Here is a 20,932-nt window from a genome sequence, read left to right on the forward strand (position 1 = left end):
CGGTGTCCAGTGTTCCTAATCCTGGGTCACCTCTCCTCACAGGCACTTGGCCACTGGGAATTAGGGCTTCCACACTTTCAGAAACGGTTCAGATAATGGCAACCTACGTGTAACAGACATGAAATGAGAGGGTCTCTGTCTCCAAACATTAAAAGGCTCAAAGGAAGCTGGTGGCGTTTTCTAAGCTCCGAAGATCCCACTCCTATCACCGCATTGTCACTGAACGAAGTCTAGTATCCCCTCTGATACCAATAACTTCAGAAGGATCTCGAATGGAGGCAAACCTGTCTCCAGGTTTATTTCTCCTTTCATCTTCAGAATGTTCCTTTTTCATTTCTTGTTAATGTTTATTTAGTTTTGAAGGAGAAAGAGAGTGCGAGGGATGGAGAGGCAGAGAGAGGGAGACACAGAATCCAAAGCAGGCTCAGGCTCTGAGCTGTCAGCACAGAGACTGACATGGGGCTCACACTCACTAGCTGTGAAATCACGACCTGAGCCAAAGTTGGACGCCCAACCGACTGAGCCACCCAGGCACCCCAAGAATGTTTTTTTTTTAAATTTATGACTGCTTTGTAAACCTAAAATCGTACTTTGCTTTCTTATGAAGAATTAGAAGTCTTCTCTGAACCATAAAATTATCTCTCTAAAATTGATGTACTTTTTTTGGTTTTAGTTTTGCAAGGGAACTAAAATTTATGTAAATCGGACTTTTAAAACAGATGATTTGTGGGGGGAGGCCCGGGTGGCTCGGTAGGTTAAGCATCCCCCTTCGCCTCAGGTCATGAGCTCAAGGATTGTGAGTTCGAGCCCCACATCAGGCTCTGGGCTGACAGCTCAGAGCCTGAAGCCTGCGTCAGATTCCGTGTCTCCCTCTCTCTCTGTTCCTCCCCTGCTCATGCTCTCTCTCTCTCTCTCAAAAATAAAGATTAAAACATTAAAAAAAAAAAAGGCAAAGAGAATTGACGGGTTTTGATTGCTTGCAAAAGCGAGACACGTGACTTCCTAGCTCCCCTTTTGTCTCCAATTGAGGACTCTAAAGAAAGACAGGAAAGCCCCATGTTTCTCCGTTTCTTTAAAAAAAATTAAATCAGACTTTCAGTGTTTGTGAGATGAATAAAAAAGGGGTTGGCGTCTTGGAACTGACCATATCGACATAACCCCGGAGGAGGCGACTTGATACAAAGGGAAACTGAGTCTAGGAGCGCTGGGCACCTGCAGTCCGCGCCTCCCTTTGTCCCCACCCCCAACAGGTGACGTTCCCCGGGGCCACACCGCGCATCAAGAAGCCACCAGACCTTCCCCGTTTTCTTTGTAGACTGTGAGCCTCGAGTTAGGCGAGAATTAATGATTAACAGCCGATGTTTGTCAGTGTGGTTAAGGGCAGCCGTGGTTACCAGGCATCCCAGTGTGAGGGGCCAGTTGCTAAGCCACACAAATTCAAGTTCTCTCTCAGTCTCTCTGGGGGGAAGTTTTGAAAAATACACGGTGAAATAAGACAAACAGATGTATTGTCTTGAAAGAGCGAGCAACTGGACCACTTTTGATACGCCGAGATTTTGAGAGCTCTCGCAGACACTGCTGTAGGAAAAGACACCGTTACACAACATCGGGAATCGGGAAAAGTAAATATTAAAGTTGAGTGAACGTGTCCTGCCCAAGCTCATTTAGAGGAGGATGAAGACCATTTTGGAAGAAGAGAAACCCTCTTGTTGAGAAGGTGGCAAACAGGCCAACAAAATATTTTCAGGTACGATTTCAAAAATTCTTTGGTTTCTCTCCAGCAAATTTTCCTTGAAGTGCCTTTTCCTACCATGGGGGTTGGGGGTGGGGGTCTTACAAATCTTTTACAATAGAGAATTTTACAAATTAGAAAGATTTTCAAGATCGAGGTTAAAACAGTAGCAAGTCTTGATGCGTCTCACTGATAGTGAGTTTTTCACAGAGCAGTTAGTTCAGTGCTTTGTGAGCATAAGTACGTTTATAGGTAATAAAGACGGTCTATGAATATACTTGCAGCAGACTTTGCTAAATGGTAACGTCATAAGTAGAAAGTCATTTAGAGCTTCCAAGAGGTACAGAGAGAGACTTCAAAGATGGACAGAAAGGAAACAAATTGGAAAAGAACACAAAAATGGAAACACTGGAGTTGGGGAGGGCTCGGATGACAGCAATGAAAAATATCTGGTTAACGGTGAGCTGGTGGCACGGGGGAAGCAGAGATGGGGGGACCCCCCCGTCCGCTCTGGGTTCTTCAGAACTAGGAAAGTCTTGAACTCTACGTGCTATCATCCTGGGGAGTGTCCTAGGATTTGGGGAAGGTAAAATTCAGCATTAACGTAACAACCTGCAAATACCGTAGAATTCACCACTCCTCTCCCTCCCTGTTTCTTGTGAACCCTGATGTCAGCGAACTACTTATAAATTCACTTTGCATGCTCTAAATACATACACATTTTTCTTTTTGTAGGATGATTTTATTATATCGAGTGGTACATTTCATTTTATTTGCCTCAGTTTCCAGTGGTAAGTAGAGCTTAAGCTCAGATAAGAATTGGAAACAGCTTAATTTCCTGCTTTGAAGACTGGAAAACAGAAGGGCTGATCTACAGGCCCACACCATCTACTCCACGGAAGGACATTAAATCATTTTATTTTTCACTTAAGGGCTCCAGGGGTTTTCAAAACAGGGAGGGCAATTAAAGAATAGGAATTGGTCATCATAGTAGTAATCTGGGTCCATATGTATAAGTCACATCCAAATCTGTACCTCTGTTTATATCCAAATCTGCATCAGTCATGACAAGTTTGGTGGTAATTATTACTTTCTTTGCATCGCATGGTGGGATTTCCGTGGACCATGAGAACACTTCTAGGTGCAAACAGACCCTTAACTAATGAGGGGCCGCCTTGCAACTCCAAGGGAGCCGCCCGGAGCTTGGGGAGAGGGGGCAGGCTTCTGCTCACCTCCGGGTCACTCTTGGGTAGCTGCAAATCTTGGAGAAAATTATCCTATATGCAGAGGTTATAGTTGGGTAAGTTAGAAGGCGTATGTGGTGGGTTTTGAGCACAGGCTGTGGCAGGGATCCTTGACTCTCTTTTTCCCCAGAGATCTCTTTGGACTGCGTTCTCAGAGTCATGTTTTCGAAGGCGTAAAGTAAAAATACAAAGGATTGCCAAGAAAATCAATTGTATTGCAATATCGTTAGTGAAAATGTAAAAACGAAACGAAACAAAACAAAACCTGATACAAAAATAGATGTCCTTCTTATTGACACATGATGTAACAAGGTTTAGTGGTGGGTCTAAAACTGCGAAGTAATAACCACCACCAAGCCGGTGATGTTATTTGAGGATATCGGCAGCTGTCATGTTTTCTTTTTAAATCTGTAATCTTAGTATGACAAAGCAGATACTATGAACATTGTGGTTCGTTACATTAATGATGGAAGGCTGTATCACGTTTTGGGTAGAGGTTAGTGAAAATAAAGTCGGAATTTTCCCCCTCCAAGACCCTGGCTAAATCTAGTGATAGTTTTAGTGATAGTTTTCACTGCTCTGTACCTACGTACTTTCCCACATACTCATTGGTATGTTTGTTACTACGATAAGTATTTGAGTTATATTTTATCCTTCCCAAAGTATTTCATTTTTACTGTAAGCGTATGTATACATTTATATATATATAGCATGCATATGTTACGTATATGAAAGATATTAAGAAGCCTTCTTAATGGCAGTGTACTAAGATTAAAAACTACAACCTTTTATTCAGTGACTGAGTAATAATGACCCAAAGAGCCATAATCTGGAATATTAAATATCTCTTTCTAGAAACGGAAAAAAATAATCGCTTCTTGGCCTTTTGGCTAAGATCAAGTGTAGAAACAGAAAAAAAAAAATGGGTTTTATCCAACTTAGCTTTTAAAAAAATACCTGTGTGTGGTTTCAGCTGGAATGGGAATTCGGATATTTTTCTGCGAATCTACAGTTCCTGTTCCTAAACTGGCCCATTTTAAATAGTGAGGTGATACAGTGTATCACAGCCAGGGCCATCAAACACTATTGAAAAACCATCACTCTGGATGCTTTGTTTCATATAAACGAGGAGTTTTGACAAACAAGCAACAGGGAAAGGGAAAAGCATGGCGGCCCGTTCCAGACTTGGATGTGACCCTAAGGAACATCTTTGGCCAGGAAAGCTCTGAGAAACTGTCCAGTTACCCGCAAAGCACCCTCATCTCCAAGATAATCCCTCAGGAGCACAGTTCCATCGAGGCAAATGTGCCATTTTGCGATTTCTTTTTCTGTCTGAGGCTGCTCATCCAATCAACCAACATCAAAGGGTTGATTGCTCTGATTTCCAAGTTCAGGCGCATTTCCTGGGAAGTAGACCTACTTCGCTTGCCTTTGTGAGATTATTATCTAATTCGATACGTGCAACTAAAGCCCCCAGTAATTCATGCCACGTATTACATCACAGAATGTGTGACTAAGCTGTTCACAGATACCGGCTTTCAAGGAGGAGACGTGACTACCATTTTCACGCCAAGCGCCAAGCACTGTCAGCTTATCTGCACCCACCATCCGAGATGTCTGCTTTTCACCTTCATGGCTGAATCGTCGTCGGAAGATCCTACCAGATGGTAAATGTTCGCGTTTCTGCACAGAGGAAGTAGCTTTCCGGGATGATTACTTACCAATAAGTATTCATCTACCATTTTATAAAATGGAAGGTTAATGATGGGAAAACATGTGGTCCTCCAATTGAAATATTGAGTATTGCAGGAAAAAAAAAAATCGTGCCCGGGCAGATCAGGGAGGAGCAGACATGCCTCTCAGTGTGGACTTTCTAGCTCCTCTGTGGTCTAGATTTTAGCGGTATACTTATTTCTCTCCGCTGTTATTACACCTCGTAATCATTTTGTTCCTTGCTTTTTGATTCATTATTGATATTTGATGTTATTCAAACCGGTGCTTTTCCTTTAATTATTTTATTAGGAAATAAATATTTATAAATGTAGTTTGAAAGAACAGCACAGTGATCCCCTGTCACCACCAAGTTTTTTGTTCGCCATTTGTGCCTTATCTATATCTATCTATCATCTGTCTGTCTATCTTTCTATTTAACCATTTGAAATAATTTGAAAACATTATAACATTTTACTCCTAAATATTTCAACATACATTTTCCTACATAAAGGAAACGATTGTAACAAGAACCCCTTTATAACATCGCAGGTGTCCCCCAAATATAATTTATAGCTATTAACCAGTGTCTGCTCCGGATTCACAACTACATTTAGTGGTTTTGTGTCTATAGTCATATTTTTAAAAATTTTAGGACACTTGGGGACACCTGGCTGGCTCGGTCGGTTAAGTGTCCGACTCTTGATTTTGGCTCTCGTCATGATCTCATGCTTTCATGAGACTGAGCCCCACACTGGGCTCTATGCTGACAGTATGGAGCCTGCTTGGGTTTCTCTCCCTCTCTCTGTCTCTCTCTGTCCCTCCTTTGCTTCCGCTTTCTCTCTCTCTCTCTCAAAACAAATAGATAAAAACATTAAAAAAACTTTTAGGACATTCCATCCACCACTTTTGTTTCCATGTTGAACTTGAACATTCAGTGATGAAGCTTTACTACAGAGGTAAGTAATCCACATGTTTGTGTATTATTGCTGCATTCATAGATATTTACATAGTATCCTGAACTTAAAAAATTACTACTCTAGAGTCTACAACAAGGGTTGGCAAACTTTTACGTGACAAAGCCGGGGTTGAATATTTTAGCAATGATGGATCCAGAAGCAAAGTCAAAGATATTATAGAAGTACTTCTATAACTATTTAAAATGTAACCATTTAGCAATAAGACGCCATTCTCAGCTGATGGGCTGCAAAAAACAGGCAGAGGGCTGCTTGACCAACGGGCCATAGTTCACTCCTGTTTCCAGTTAGTAGGGAAAACTGTACGGGAGCTCTTAAGTGAAGGGATGTTAGAATGGAAAAAAACAAACAAACAGCTTTGCTAAGAAAATATTTGTTTTGGCATCAGATAGAGCAGTTTGTTTCTTTCTCTCTGATTTTCTGTGTGCTGACTTTTAAGATCCATTGTTTTAAAACGTAAGTTCTCACGCAGGTTTACTTGTATCCTGAAAGACAGTGTAACAGAAACACTGCCAAGGGTGAATATGACAGGAGCAATTTCTGGATATTCTTTCAAGCAATGCCCACATCAAATAAGTGGTAAGATGTCCTATTAGAATCCGTAAACACTTAGTTACTATGATATATATATATAGTTATATCACATATGCTTTTATGGCTTTGAAACAAAACCCTGCGGTGTGGACTTAGAGTCTCCTAATGAAGTTCTTTCAGGGAAGAGTCAAAACTAGCACGCACACTCTGTCCCCCCTTCATTAAAATTTACCCAACTAGAAGGGCACGCCTTACTGTATCAGTTCTCATCATTCATCTTCCTCTTCCCAGCTTAAAGTTTTATATAGAAGTCCATATTTTTGTAATGTTTATTTATTTGTGAGACAGAGAGAGAGAGAGAGACAGAGCCTGGAGCCTGAGCAGGGGAAGGGCAGGGAGAGAGGGAGACACAGACTCCGAAGCGGGCTCCAGGCTCTGAGCCGTCAGCACAGAGCCCGACGCGGGGCTCGAACTCACGTGCTGTGAGATCACGACCTGAGCCAAAGTCAGACGCTTCACCAGCTGAGCCACCCAGGCGCCCCCGGAAGTCCATACTAAACATATCACTTCGAATCAAAGGAGCAACTAGGAAGGTTGAGACGACACCTAACCGTCAAAAGATCCTCCAATAGGTTAGTGGATCAGTGAGCGGAGTTAAGGAGACAAGGGAGGCCAGGGCAGAAAGTTAACACAGCAATTTACAAGTCTGATATTATTGCGCCATAAGAAGGGCATTTTCATTCTTTTTCTGCTTCCACGTGAGCGTAGAAGTTAAGCAGATGAAGACGAAAACAAAGGACTTCTGAGAAAAAGTGACTGGAAGAGTTGAAAGAGTAAGTCAGGAAGGGCAGTTGCTAACGTAGCACCGTTCAGGTTGGCTCTGGAGTCTGGAAGACCGCCACGTTGTCTGCTTTTGTCTCCAGCTTGCCACAGGAATTTGTACGTGGACCTGGACATGAAGGGCATGAACTATAATAGCTTGGTGACCAGGGATGCCCAGGAATGCCAAGAGAGATGCACAAATGATGTGCACTGTCACTTTTTCACATACGCAACGAAGCAGTTTCCAAGCACGGAGCATCGGTGAGTGAGCCGTAGGCTGAGCCCGCGGACAGTGAGTAGACCGTCGCCTTGTCTGATGGAAAACAAAATTTCTCCTCGACTTGACGCCAGAATTTTTGTTTTCAGCCCCCAAACGACATTTCTAGAATAAGTACAGTGCTAATAGTTTTCTTCACAGCAAGTAGCAGAAATGCATTTCCTTTATGTTAAGGACTCTGTCTTTTTACTGACATTGTTGGATCTGCTTCACCCATCGCCTGGCTAATTTAAAAAGTGATACGTTTCCTAACTGGAAGTTTTGAGACAGTTACAGTTGATCTGACTGCGTCATTCCCAGCCTAAGGATTATAGGACCGAGGGGAAAACCTACTCAGACCTCTCTAAGTAAGAGTTCCTTATCTAAGACAGAATAACTGAAGCCCATGTGAAGTGTTTTAAAATCCACCCCAAACTGGATTTTGAAATATTCTGGAGATAAATGTATGAGAATGTAGAAATGACCTGATCTCTAATGATGAATCGGTGTTCTCGTTAAAAAAATTTTTTTTTAGGGAAAAAAATATCACTAATTTTTATATTTAGAAATTTCTGAGATGTTCTAGGGTTGTATAGGAAACCACACTGATCTAGAACCCAACAAAAAAAAGGAGAACTAAGTTTAAATGACCATTATTTGGATTCCCCTTTGGGTTTTTCCATTCCACTCTCCACATTCACAAGAAGGTGAATAATATAAATAATAATAAAGCATCCGTCACTCCTTTCAAAAACGACGAGGATAAAACCGAATGCTCAGATTTAGAAGTAAGTTTTCACGTTTTGTGTTTGGCTCAGCTCAAGCTACATCTTCTTAACATATTTCACGTCTGAGACTTAACACGACAGGGACAGCAAGCCAGGAAATGGGGAGTAGAGAAGGGCTTGAGAATTCATTACTTCCTACCTCCGATTCTTCAGGCCGTCATCTCTCCAAAGCTGTCATTTAAGTGATGAAAACTAGAATTGACAAAATTCAGGGGCCCTCCAGGTCCTGGCAGAGGAAGGACTCAAGTCCTGCTGTCCAGCATCAACTTGATGCTTTTCAGAGCAGATCCTCAGCTGTCAGCCCAGGAAGTCTCTAGACTGGAATTTCGTATTGTCTCATGTTGTTTCCTACATGTATTTAGACGAGTAAAACATTTTCCCATTTTTGTTTTCATTCAGAAACATTTGTCTGCTGAAGTACACCCACATGGGGACACCAACCAGAATAATGAAGCTCACTAAAGTGGTGTCTGGATTTTCACTAAAATCCTGTGCGCTTTCTAAGCTGGGTAACTGTTACTTTCTCGGCGAGGTGGTTTAACCATTAAATAGTAGGTGCGGTTGGTATGAATGAGGGGCCTGACTTAGGACACCCATGTGCGCTCCCTGGTGAAATGGACCAAATGATCTTTTACCTTCTTCGTGTGAAAAAATGTCGTTATGTCCCATGTAATTAGAGCTCTATTTGAATTTAAAGTTTAAAATAATCACTCCAGTTTTCCGAATGAAAAAAATTTAGAGAGCTTGGGATGAACAAACTGTAAAAAGAATTGTTGTTAAGATTTTAGGTTCACTGCAAAATGGAGGGGAAAGTATGGGTGTCCCATAGACCCCTGCCCCGGGGCACATGCACAGGTTCCCTTATTATCAACACCCCCCGCCCCCACCAGAGTGGTACATTTGTTACAATCGATTGACATACATTGACACGTCATAATCGCCCCAAAGCCTGCAGCTTACATTCCAGTTTACTCATGGTGTTGTATATTCCATGGGTTTGGATAAGTGTATAATGATATCTATCTATCTTCACGGTATCGTGCAGAGAATTTCTACTGCCCTAAAAACCTCCTCCGTGCTGGGCCTACTCATCCCTCTTCACCCCGCAACAAACTGTTTACATGGAATTTACAAATACTCTAGCTGGGATTTTGCTGATTATATTGGGGAGTTGATTTCTTAAACATGGTTTCTTCTGTCGTACAGCTTGTATCAGGGACATTTTCCCTAGTACGGCATTTGCAGACAGTAACATCGACAGTGTCATGGCTCCGGATGTCTTTGTCTGTCGCCGCATTTGTACTCACCACCCCAGTTGTTTGTTTTTTACCTTCCTTTCTCAAGAATGGCCAAAAGAATCTGAAAGGTAAGGAATTAAGATGAAGATTCATGCCTTAAGACGGCCGATCAAGGTCCATCCTTTAAAAAATTCTGAGCAGCTACACGTTTAATCTAAATGTCTGCAGAGGACAGGCCAAAGTTGCCGGGAAGAATGCCTAGCCCCTCTCTCTTTGCATTCGCCACCTGATGACCGCAAACCTGAGGTTACCGAGGACTCTTGTTTTCTTGAGCTGAGGGAGGTCTCTGCCTGCAGCAAAGGGAGGGTTGCCTCGTTCTGAACGGAGTAAAGAACATAAGGATGACCCTCAAGGGGCAACTTAGTCCAGGGCCCAGTTGGAGATCAGTGAACCCAGAGTCGAAAGGGCTGGGAGTATCAGGGTAATGTCAAATCCGAAGTGAAGAGAGGTGGAAAGGAAGGCCTATATTAACGGAATTGGGGGTAATTGTGGAGGGGTGTTTGAGAATTGAGATGCTGTTTTCCTACCGATGGGTATCAGTCCAGGAAACCATGCTGAAACATGGGAAAGGTCTTTGATCATTAAAGGGATATCTGCTGGGGTTGTCGTTCCTCATTAATAAGATTCGCTAAAACAAACAAACAAACAAAAACAAGAAACCAAAAACCCCACTTAAGAGTGCTTCGGAATCTCGATACTCTATATTATCTGAATGGGAATTCTCAGAGCCCCCGGTATTTGCCTGACTTGGCTGTTTGCGTGAAGAATGGGTCCCCCAGAATCCAGCTGGGTTAGGCCCTTGAGGTCCTTGTCCGTCAAGCAAGCCTGGTTTTCCATTGAGTGACTTTTGGAAGTACTAGTTTGGTCCCATGAAAATATATCTGTTACTTTCATTTACTCAACGATATAATTTATTTGGTGCCTACTGCATACGAGGCACTGTTCTAAACACGAGGGATACCACTAGTGAACGAAAGAGACGAAAACCCTGCCCTACCTGGACAAGAGTGGAAGCGATAGAGAAGTCATCAGGTTGGGATATATTGTCCAATGGGGAGGCAATAAAATCTGTTGACTGGTTGTCTGCTCTGAAGGAAAGAGTCAGTGAGAGCTCTAAGGCTTTTGGCCCAAGGAATCGAAAGGATAAAAATACCCATGACTGGGATGCAGATTTCATGAGGCACAGATTTCAAGAGGGAAGAGATGCCCAGTGGACCTCCAGAGAGAAATGTTGATCTGGAAGTTGGAAAGGGAGATCTTGAACTAAGAGGAGAGGTTTGTGTTCTGGATCTGTGTCTGGGTATCACTAGCATACCGCTGGTAACAGAAGGGACTGAATGCAGTCAGAGAAGAAAGGGGGTTCAAAGACTGCATTATAAATGGCACAAATTAGAAAGATGCCTAATCACTGCTCATTTTCTTTTTTTACTCCTTTTATAACATTCCCGGTCAATACCTGTAAGAGGGGTAAAACACTGGATCCTCGATACAGGGTGAGAGAGGAACATGAGTGCTAGAAGCCAAGACTTGGCTTTTTAAATTGAAATTAATTAAAATTAAACAGAACTAAATAGTCATCTCCTCAGCTGTATCAGCCACATTTCAAGTGCTCAGTAGCCACATGTGATTAGGGGCTATTGAATTGGGTGGCACGGGCATGGACCGTGTCCATCATTGCAGAAAACTCTATTGGACAGCACTGCTCTAGACTGTGATTTGGGGCTAATCAGGAAAAGTTGTTTTGTTCCAAGAAGAGGCTGCTTGTATGGAGCCTGTGATGAATGCCATTTATCCGTGTCTGAGCCTGAAGCAACTCTGGATAGCAGATTTCTCCAGAGCATGAAAGTTATGGAATCTTTGAAATGGGCGAGGAGTGTTGAAAGAAAGGAGAGAAAGAAGGAAGATGGTAGGACCACTGGCGATAGAAACAGCTCAGAAAACTTTTACGGAGGCAAGTGGTATCCTGTTGAAGACCTGTCTACAACCTATGGATCATGGGGTCTGACTCAGTGATGTATGAAGAGTACTTACAAAAGGAGAAATTGTTCACTCTTAAACACACCAACACGAATTGACTTTTGTACGTGTTATAAAAATGGTTCTTTTCTTTGATATGTGTTACGTGATCCATTTATATTCCCTCCTCGCCCCCCCCTTTTTTTTTCTGTTAGAAATCTTTGTCTCCTGAAAACATCTGAAAGTGGATTACCAAGTACACGCATTAAGAAGGACAAAGCTCTTTCTGGTTTCAGTCTGCAAACCTGCAGGCACAGTGTCCCAGGTAAACAATGGAGCCACTCTCTCCTGATCAAGATCAACAAACCTAGGTCGACTAGTGGTAAGTTTGGTGTCTCGTACCTGATGTGCGATTTCCTGCCTAGTGTTCTGTCATTCCTCATTTTACCACGACACTGATTTCTTGGGAGAAGAACTGGACATTGTTGACGTGAAAGGGCACGAAGCCTGCCAGAAAATGTGTACCGACTCCATCCGCTGCCAGTTTTTTACCTATTCGCCATCTCCAGAATCTTGCAACGGAGGGAAGTAAGACGTACAAAGAGTTACACAGATACTCCCGTCCCATCTCCTCGAGGGGGGTGTTATGTTTATACTCTTCTGTTTCCCACCTGCAGGGGTAAATGTTACTTAAAACTCTCTTCAAATGGATCTCCAACGAAAATACTTCATGGGAGAGGAGGCATCTCTGGATATACATTAAGGTTATGTAAAATGGATAATGGTGAGTTTAACGGCTCGCGAGAAAATACATCTGAAGAAGTTATTTTTATACCAAATATATCATGACTGTCAGCGTCAATAGTAACCGCAAAGGGGAGAAAATTAGTACAATAACCAACTTAGATACAATTTTCTGTTAGTTTTACTCCTGTCATCCAGGCTGACCATGTTTTAGTGGTAAATATTGGGCCTCAACTAAACTCTGCATTACCTAATAGTAAGTGAGTATGGGTTTTAATTGGACACATGTATACAGTTTATGGTGAGACTCAGGCTCAGTCAACACTTTTATGTTTAATTCCTACTATGAAGGCTATCTTTCTTATTATCCTTGAAGATTGAATATCGGTCAGGAATTTGGTTAATCAGATTATTTGTTTTCTGTCCATTGGCCATTACTTGGTATTTAGTTGAAACATAAATAACTACCATATGTTTGAAAAAATGTGTATGTATTCAAGAAACAAAGCAGCTCCCCTTCAGGGGTCTTCATTCTTTCAGATCCCCTGCAAGTATTCTGTGTACTTATGCATATTGGCAAAAATTTACAGTAAAACTCTACTTATTTAGAACAATGAGTGTCACAGGGTGGAAAGAAAATAAAAAGATTCTCTAGATTAAACAAGACCTACAATATGTGTAAAATGTGATACAAATTACCCTGAAAATAAGATCAGCAGTGGCCAATTCTAGGGGCTAATTTCTGAGCATAGTACTGAGGGATGGTTTGTAGGCAAACAGAACGATCTCCAGACAGAATCTCCAACAGGAGAGAACATTATCGCACTTTTCTCTAAATTACCATAATAACCTATGATGACTTTAGTGCTTACTAATTCACATAAAACTACATGTTTTAGACTTTTTTCTTGCTTAATGTCCGATATTACAATGTACTATGAATTTAAGATTCAACTGAGATTTAATGAGTAAAATAGAAGTGATGATTATAATTTGTAACAGTTTTCAGAGTATAAAAATCTTCTGTGTCAGAATTATTTCTCTACTGAGAGGAGAGTAAATCCTTAACTTCTGAGAACTTGTTTTGTAACATGTACAATATTGTGTCCAATCTAACATCCTAACGAGGAAACCATGCCTTCCTGGAGTACAGAGGGATCTGGTGGCCCAAACTCCTTTAAAAAGCCAGCCAATTAAGTTGTATCTCCTATATTCTGTTTTCCTTACAATATATTTATCTAAGAAGGAGCATTTATGATAATTCTGTTGTCTTCGTTCTGCGAAGCACGAGAAGGGACGCTTGGCAGATGTTGTTGTCAGTGATGTTGACGTAGTTTCTAAAATGGGAACCAGCACTCAACGCTTGAACCCATTCCCCACTTTCCTTTCATTACGTTCTTCTCTGATGAATGTATGGATTCTGGTGTATGAAGGCTACAGAATATATCAGGTGGAGATTGATAGCTGAGGCAGAGAATACAAGATAAAGGAAAATAAAATCTTAAGACTTTTTAGTGCACCTTCTGAGACTAGATAATTAGGTTTTCCTGCACTACGTCCGATAAAATAATACCCTAATGGGAGGGGATATATAACTGAGGTGACTCTCATATCTTACACCATCATTGGTCTTCAACATAACTTTCTGAAGATGCAGAGGAATTGCTATCAAAAGAAATGTTTCCTAACACAAAATCTAATATTAAACACAGATATTTGCAGCATTTGGTTTGAACCGAGAGACAGAATGAACATCAAGACCTATCATTTGTCCCTAAGAAAGGCACTATTGAATTGTTTATAACATATTTTAGTTACTGTATACCCATTCATTTTCCTAAACTTTGCCTTTCCTCGGAAATCACAAGGGCTTCCCTGTAATTCCAGAATCTAGTCAAAATCTTCAAAACGTTGCTCTGAAACGAATCTCACCCCATCCACCCTCAGGTGAGAACACTTTGCTCAGTGTGCCAGCCTGCTTAAGCTTTCACAAACACACCCAGCTTGTTCCTGCCTCTGCTTGCTACCAACTAGAGTTTTCTTCAAGACTCCTCTCTTCCTATTTGACGTTTGCCCCAGGATTATACGTCTATTTTCCTGTTCAGAAAAGAAAGTCCTAGAGAGATTGTTCTACACCCGCACAAAACCAGGGAACAAACCATCAAAGACTTGGCTTTTTAAAAAAAATTTTGTTTAAGGTTTATTTTTGAGACAGAGAGAGACAGAGCATGGGCAGGGGAGGGGCAGAGAGAGAGGGAGGCACAGAAGCGGAAGCAGGCTCCAGGCTCCGAGCTGTCGGCACAGAGCCCGACGCGGGGCTCGAACTCACGAACTGTGAGATCGTGACCTGAGCCGAAGTCGGACGCCTAACCGACTGAGCCACCCAGGCGCCCCAAGGACTTGGCTTTTGACTGCTGACCCTTTTGCTAACTTCACACTCCTCCTCCTCCTCTAGCTAAGGACATGAAGCCTCCCTGGTCCTCTGAGCCATGCTAGTCTAAGTGTGGTCTGGGTGTAGCATGTTGACATCAGCAGTGAGCCTGCTGGAAAGAATTTCAGCAGCCTCCTGCCCCCAAACTGGATCAGAATCAGCATTTTAAAAGATAACCACGTGATCCATATGCACATTAAAGTATGAGAAGCATTGCTCTCGAATACCGTTGTCCCGGAACACCTCATTCCAATTCCATGTAGGTTACTAGGGCAGATCTGGCCAGGGCTCCCGTTGGGAGGGTGGGTTCTCATTCGGCGTGCCAGGAAGTAGGAGCAAAAACGACCATCCCGCCCAGGGCAGCTAAGACAGGAGGAAACAGAGGGGGTAAATGTGAATCAAAGTGCTTGGAAAGTATCAAGGGTTGAACCGGGAGAACCCCAAACTGTCAACAAAGCCAAAAGGAGAAGCAGTTCACAGACAGAAGAGCAGCCCATGCTTGGATGGTGCCCAGTTGGAGCAGGAGACTCTAGGACCAAAGGTCAGCCTGAGCGGAAGAAGCTAGGAATTGGACAAAAGCTGTAAACTGAGAGGAGGGTGCTCCCTTTTCTTTATGACAGTATTTCTCCAACTTCAGCAGGGCGGGGTGACGTTCGGATTACTAGGCTCCATTGTCCAAGTTTCTGATCTCCTGGGTCTGAGGGGAGCTCAAGAAGTTGCGTTTCTAAGAAATTCCCGACTGACGCGATGGGTCCAAGGGCCACACTTGACAACTGCTTTAAGAGAACCATCAGGGTTAGCAGATGAGGGAGGAGAAGACTGCCACGCAGGACCGGATGAGACATTCTTTGGGAGCATGTCATTAGAAGGTGACTTAGTCATGCAATTTTCCTGTGCAAGCTCTGCTTGCTGAGTTGATTATCAAATTTCTTCAAGTCAAGGTCGTGATAAGATACTGAATCGAGGGCAGGTTTTCTTCTCTTTCTGCCTGAAGGGACGTAACTGCTGATGGAAAAGGAAGACTTAGGAAGCCACTCATTGCAACCCTTCTGTTGTAGTGTGTACGACCAAAATCAAGCCCAGAATTGTTGGAGGAGAGGCATCTGTTCATGGTGAGTGGCCATGGCAGATAACTCTGCACATCACATCACCTGCCCAGAGACACCTGTGTGGAGGCTCCATCATTGGAAACCAGTGGATACTAACAGCTGCTCACTGTTTGATTGGGTCAGTACCATTACCGATTTTATTAGTTCCCCGGGGGTCGCCCGTATACTGAATCTGTCATTAGCATTTTAGTAAATATTTTAAAAATGTAAATTACCCCATTTGCTACATTAAATCTCTGTGGTTAAAAAAAAAAGGCAAAAAGAAAGAACAGTTACGGTCTACCAGCATCAGATTAGGTGTAGGAATATGATGGCATATTATTCTGTTTCCCATTTAAATGCATCCACATGCCCAGGGGTGTTCTTGTTGTTTCCCATCGGAACATATCATCTGTGCTTGTCTTGGCATCAGGTCCAGAGCCAAACACAAGGAAAATTTCCCCTTCTCTAAATTCGTCGTTCTCTCTCTCCTTCATCTTTCCACTCTCTCCTCTCCTCTCCCCTCTCCCTCTGCTCCCTTCCCCTCCCCTCCTTCTCCTTCTTGCCCTCCTCCTCCTCCTCCTCTCTCCTCTCTCCTCTCTCCTCTCACCTCTCTCCTCTCTCCTCTCTCCTCTCTCTCTCTCCACCCCCCAACCCCACTGACATGTTTCCAAATACAGAAGGAAGAGTTCATTACGTATCCTCAGATTGGATTCCCTACTTAGGTCAGCTTTAATATTGGCCAAACCTAAAAGCTCCATCAGGAGAGTATATGTATTCCAGGGAATTTTAGTTGGCCAAACTTCCTCTTTGCACTTTGGTATTCTCTGAGTTTCCAGACATGGTTTTGTGTGTTTGTTTTTGTTTATACTTACGTTATAACTCAAAGATATGTTTGAAGTCAATAGCCTCCTTTACCTTTTACCTTTTCCATATGGGAAAATGCAGTACAAGAAAATCCAAGTGAATTTCTCAGGTTGATAGGTAATCAATGGTAGGGTTGAAACTAACACCCGGAACTCTTTATGGTGGGGGGCGGGGGAAGTCAGGGGGCGGAAGGGAGGAGGAGAGAGAAAGAGAGCGCGAGTGTGTTTGTGTGTGTGTGTGTGTGTGTGTGTGTGTGTTGGAGGGTGAAAAGAGCATTCATTCATTTTTATGTGTTTAATATAGTAAATGCTCACCCAGGACCTTCTACAGGAGGAATATGTGAGTGAAAAATTTTAGCATGAAATCACTTCTTTCCGACAAAAAGCCTGCCGCCGGCAGAAAATATTAGTAATAGCTAGGTAAATAACAGTATAGCTCAAATGTTTGGGAATCATTTGGTAATGAAAATTTCTTTTCCTCTATTGTTTATTCCTTAGGTTAGAGTCACCTAAAATCTTGCGTGTCTATAGTGGCATTTTAAATCAATCAGAAGTTAAAAAGGACACAGCTTTCTTTGGGGTTCAAGAAATAATAATTCATGATCAATATGAAATGGCAGAAAGTGGGTATGATATTGCCTTGTTGAAACTGGAAACGGCAATGAATTACACAGGTGTGTCGAATTTTAAATGGAACGTTCTCTACAATGATGGCCTAGATGTATTGTTTGACACTGCCAGGTTCATGGCCTGAGCTCCACAATCTCCAGGTGGTATGATCATGAGAGAGGGGCTACTAAGCTACTCTTTTAGTCTGCTAACCGGCGCTGTTCCCTGATCGTTAAATCGTACTATGGGGTGTGGGTGAAGCGCTAAGTTTTCTCCAGGTTTCTTCAGGTTCACAGAATGACCTAACTCTATAATATATTGGAATATTAAAGATGACCTATATCTCCCTTTTAGGGGCAAGGGTCAGAATGAGTAGGCAATTTCTACAGGGTCAACAGACCTGGTTAAAGAGATGAAGTTAGGAGGGAGGGCTGTGCCTTTTCTCTTCCTTGTTCCCTCCTCCCAGGATACGTGATGTAGAAGGCGGAACACAAGGAGTGAAAGTGAATGACGGTGAGGCACGGCCCGAATATAATAGAGAACACACTGCATAATAGAAAGTGAAAGAAGAGAGTCTCTCCTGGGAGAGAAGATGTATTTTGTTTCTGATGACTAAACTATGACTTTTAAAATTTAGATGCTCAGAGACCCATATGTCTACCTTCCAAAGGAGATCGAAGCATAATATACGCTGAGTGCTGGGTGACTGGATGGGGGTACAGAAAATTAGGAGGTAAGAAACCATGTTTCTGTGTGTGCTCCACCCTAAAGATAAAGAACATGGTTTCGTCTTAACCTTTTCCGCTCTATCAAGTCCCACAGCTAAAATGTGAGTAAAATAAGCACATTCTTCAGCTACAGAAAGCATGCTGATGAAGAATGAAGGAACAAAATTACCCAAGCGAGGAGGATCCCATGTCTGTTTGATTGGAAATTTTAAATATGACAATCTCTTTAATGACTCATTTTTTGTAATGAAGTTTAGTGTGAAACCTAGGACTTTTTATTAAATGTCATAGCCTGTTATCCAATTATTTTCTCTGGGAGGTAATTCCAGTCAGAGCCAGGCTTAGTTTTAAACGGAATGTTAATAAACAATATATTCTCTATAACTCTGTAGTTATAAAAGGTCTAGGAGGTAAACCTAGTATTTTTTTTTTCTTTCTAGATTTTTGTATCGGTACGCTTTTGATTTTAAACATACGTGTTTGTATTATATATATGATCATTCCAGTCACAAACTGAAAATTTTTTTCAGACAAAATACAAAATACTCTCCAGAAAGCTAACGTGCCCTTGGTGACAACTGAAGAGTGCCAGACAAGATACAGAGGGCACAAAATAACCAATAAGATGCTCTGTGCAGGCTACCGAGAAGGAGGGAAGGATGCTTGTAAGGTAAGAGTGTTTTCGGCCATTGAATATATTCACATGAGAATGTTTAATGCATTTAAGAAGGAGTCTTCTGCCCCGGAGCAGGGAACCACGGTCAATTTGTTTTGCTTACAGTGAAGTTTATCAAAGAGCCAAGAACAGAATTTTAAATGAAATCACTCTGAGACCTATGCATTTAAGACGAGAAGCATCTGAACCGATCCGTGCACCTTTTTTTTTCTGCCCCCCCCCCATCACAGGGAGACTCGGGGGGCCCCCTGTCCTGTAAACACAACGACGTCTGGCACTTGGTGGGCATCACCAGCTGGGGAGAAGGCTGCGGTCAGAGGGAACGGCCCGGGGTTTACACCAATGTGGTTGAGTACGTGGACTGGATTTTGGAGAAAACTCAAGCGGTGTGAAAGAGTCCCCAGATGTCATGTGACCCCTGAAAGGCAAACCAGAGGCTTCCCGGGAGGAGGGTTTTGATTTGACTGAAGAAGACAGACACCGAGCCGCCATGTTCCTCCGTGGGATCCAGGGTCAAGACAGTAAGGCGTTGAGGGGCCTTGGTATTTGTGAGCCACACGTCAAAAGACACAAGCTGTCATTTCCACAATTCCCATTGTATGATAATCATAGTTTGTTTTCAGCATCCAGTCTCTTGCCTTTTGATCACACCTCACTGAGCCAAAGAAATCCGAGACGGTGGTATTTTTTAAGATTAAAGGATTGCCAGATATACCAGGAAAGAAGCGAGTTTTGTCACCGGAGGCTCGGGTAGAACGGCCAAAGCAACCACCATAAAGAAACTTGTTAGGTGAGAAATGGGGGCTGGAGAAAATGGGGACAAGGACCGTCACCGTCAACTTGCAAGAATCCGTACTCTGCCTACGTGAGTATCCTCCTTCTGTAAAGGAGGAACTTGATGAGATTCAATGGCATGTTTTCAGAATGATCAGGAATCTTTGTCATTTCAACTTTTAATATGTTTCTGAATTAGTTTGGGTAGACATAAGCCATCAGCGAGCATGAATGTGGACTCCAGAATTTCTATATGGGAAAGGATTAAAGGTATTAGTTTACCTGGAAGTGGTAGCTTAGGGGAAGGATCTTTTTTTTTTAATTTTTTTAAACATTTATTCATTTTCGAGAGACAGAGCATGAGTGGGGGAGGGGCAGAGAGAGAGGGAGACACAGAATCCGAAGCAGGCTCCAGGGTCTGAGCTGTCAGCACAGAGCCCGACGCGGGGCTCGAACTCACGAACCGTGAGGTCATGACCTGAGCCGAAGTTGGTCATTCAACCGAGTGACCCAGCCACCCCGTCTTAGGGGACGGATCTTAAAAGTTGTACTTGCCTAGAAAATTATAGGTGTGTAGATTGCATACTTAGTCGGTGTGCTTCTGGGTCAGGGAGGCTGATAGAGATGAAGGGAGTAAGCTAGAACCTTCCTAAGAGAAGCTGGCACTGTGGGTGTAAGTTTACAAATTGACCTTTACAGATAACAAAGGGATTGGACAGAATTCAGTACAAAATACATCCATACTACAGGGAAAAACCACTTTGGGAACAAGTGGATGGTTATCACAGAGCCCTCATTACCTTCAAAACAGCTCCCTGTATACTAAGTACTGGGGTTTTCCGTTTAGTGTGAGTATTTGCCCGGTGATGGTTTCTGATGAGGTGCAATGACTAGAATCTGCACTGTCTCCACTGCAATTTTCACCCTGTGTCAACAACTATACGTCTCGTCCAAGATGAAAAATATCTATTGAGCACACTGAACGATGAGGACACCGTGGTTAGCATATGTAACTATGTCCCTCCTTTCACGGAGCCCCAGTCTAGTTAGCATGAACAATGAAAATAAGCCAATTACACAAGTATAAAATGATTTTACACTTGAACGAGAGGGATGCACAGGGCTCTATGACGAGAGAGAAAGAGCTTTTGGGGGCGGGTTCAAAGATTGGGGCAAGAAGGAGTTTGTGCTGAGGAAGACAAAACACAACCAAGGACAAACAAAACCCCACATCAAAAAGGCTGGGGTGGTATAAGGGGGTCAGATCTGAAACACTTGCAGATTCAAACAGGACTGGAACGGAAACTTGAATGCCATTGAGATTACCAAACAGCACTAATAATCGTCTCATTATCTGTTTATTTACCTTAGTAGTCTTGATGTAACACTTCACAGTAAAGAAAAAAAAAAAAAACGTTAGGCTATAATTCCTCGGAAGAAGACATCTTTCCTTTACATTCCCCATTTGTGTCTTTTTGCTGTTCCAAAGGAGAGGAAGAAGCCTTCAAGTTGGAGGGGAACACGTGTCACTGATCCATTTCTGAATAAACGTTTGGTGTTCTTTAAAAGAGAGACAGAGAGGAAAGAGCTTTCTGCAAAGTCTTTCCTGAAAAGTGTTTGAGAAAAGCACACACGTTAGTTTTGTCAGACTTAACGTTGCAAAAGACCTCAGTTTTTGAACAGTGAGTATATATATGCC

General features: G+C 42.5%; 1 protein-coding gene and 1 pseudogene across 5 annotated transcripts; both read left to right on the top strand.

The window, feature by feature from the left end:
• The first annotated feature begins 1,386 nt into the window (after positions 1-1,386).
• F11 (coagulation factor XI) lies at positions 1,387-19,586 on the top strand. 5 transcript variants are annotated; one of them, XM_030312166.1, is made up of 16 exons: positions 1,387-1,747; positions 2,468-2,523; positions 4,481-4,643; positions 6,136-6,242; positions 7,121-7,280; positions 8,463-8,572; positions 9,270-9,429; positions 11,533-11,642; positions 11,743-11,905; positions 11,995-12,101; positions 13,949-14,008; positions 15,551-15,719; positions 16,945-17,120; positions 17,693-17,788; positions 18,314-18,453; positions 18,690-19,586. In XM_030312166.1, exons 2-16 carry the CDS (start codon positions 2,469-2,471, stop codon positions 18,849-18,851), a joined length of 1,938 nt encoding a protein of 645 aa, XP_030168026.1. In that variant the 5' UTR covers positions 1,387-1,747; position 2,468; the 3' UTR covers positions 18,852-19,586. The 5 variants fall into 5 exon arrangements, with proteins under 5 accessions (XP_030168026.1, XP_030168025.1, XP_030168027.1 ...); XM_030312165.1 differs by having other exon boundaries at positions 1,387-2,523; XM_030312167.1 differs by lacking the exon at positions 13,949-14,008 and having other exon boundaries at positions 1,387-2,523.
• On the top strand, positions 3,847-3,997 carry LOC115513253 (annotated as a pseudogene).
• Positions 19,587-20,932: the final 1,346 nt, after the last annotated feature.

Source organism: Lynx canadensis, chromosome B1 (genome assembly GCF_007474595.2).
Source record: "Lynx canadensis isolate LIC74 chromosome B1, mLynCan4.pri.v2, whole genome shotgun sequence".
NCBI lineage: Eukaryota > Metazoa > Chordata > Mammalia > Carnivora > Felidae > Lynx > Lynx canadensis.

Excerpts from the sequence above, each read along its gene's own strand:
- F11 (XM_030312165.1), top strand. The coding sequence starts at position 2,469 with ATGATTTTATTATATCGAGTGGTACATTTCATTTTATTTGCCTCAGTT. Across the intron at positions 6,243-7,120 it reads ATGCCCACATCAAATAAGTG|CTTGCCACAGGAATTTGTAC; the intron begins GTAAGATGTCCT and ends TTTTGTCTCCAG. Across the intron at positions 18,454-18,689 it reads GAGGGAAGGATGCTTGTAAG|GGAGACTCGGGGGGCCCCCT; the intron begins GTAAGAGTGTTT and ends CCCCCATCACAG.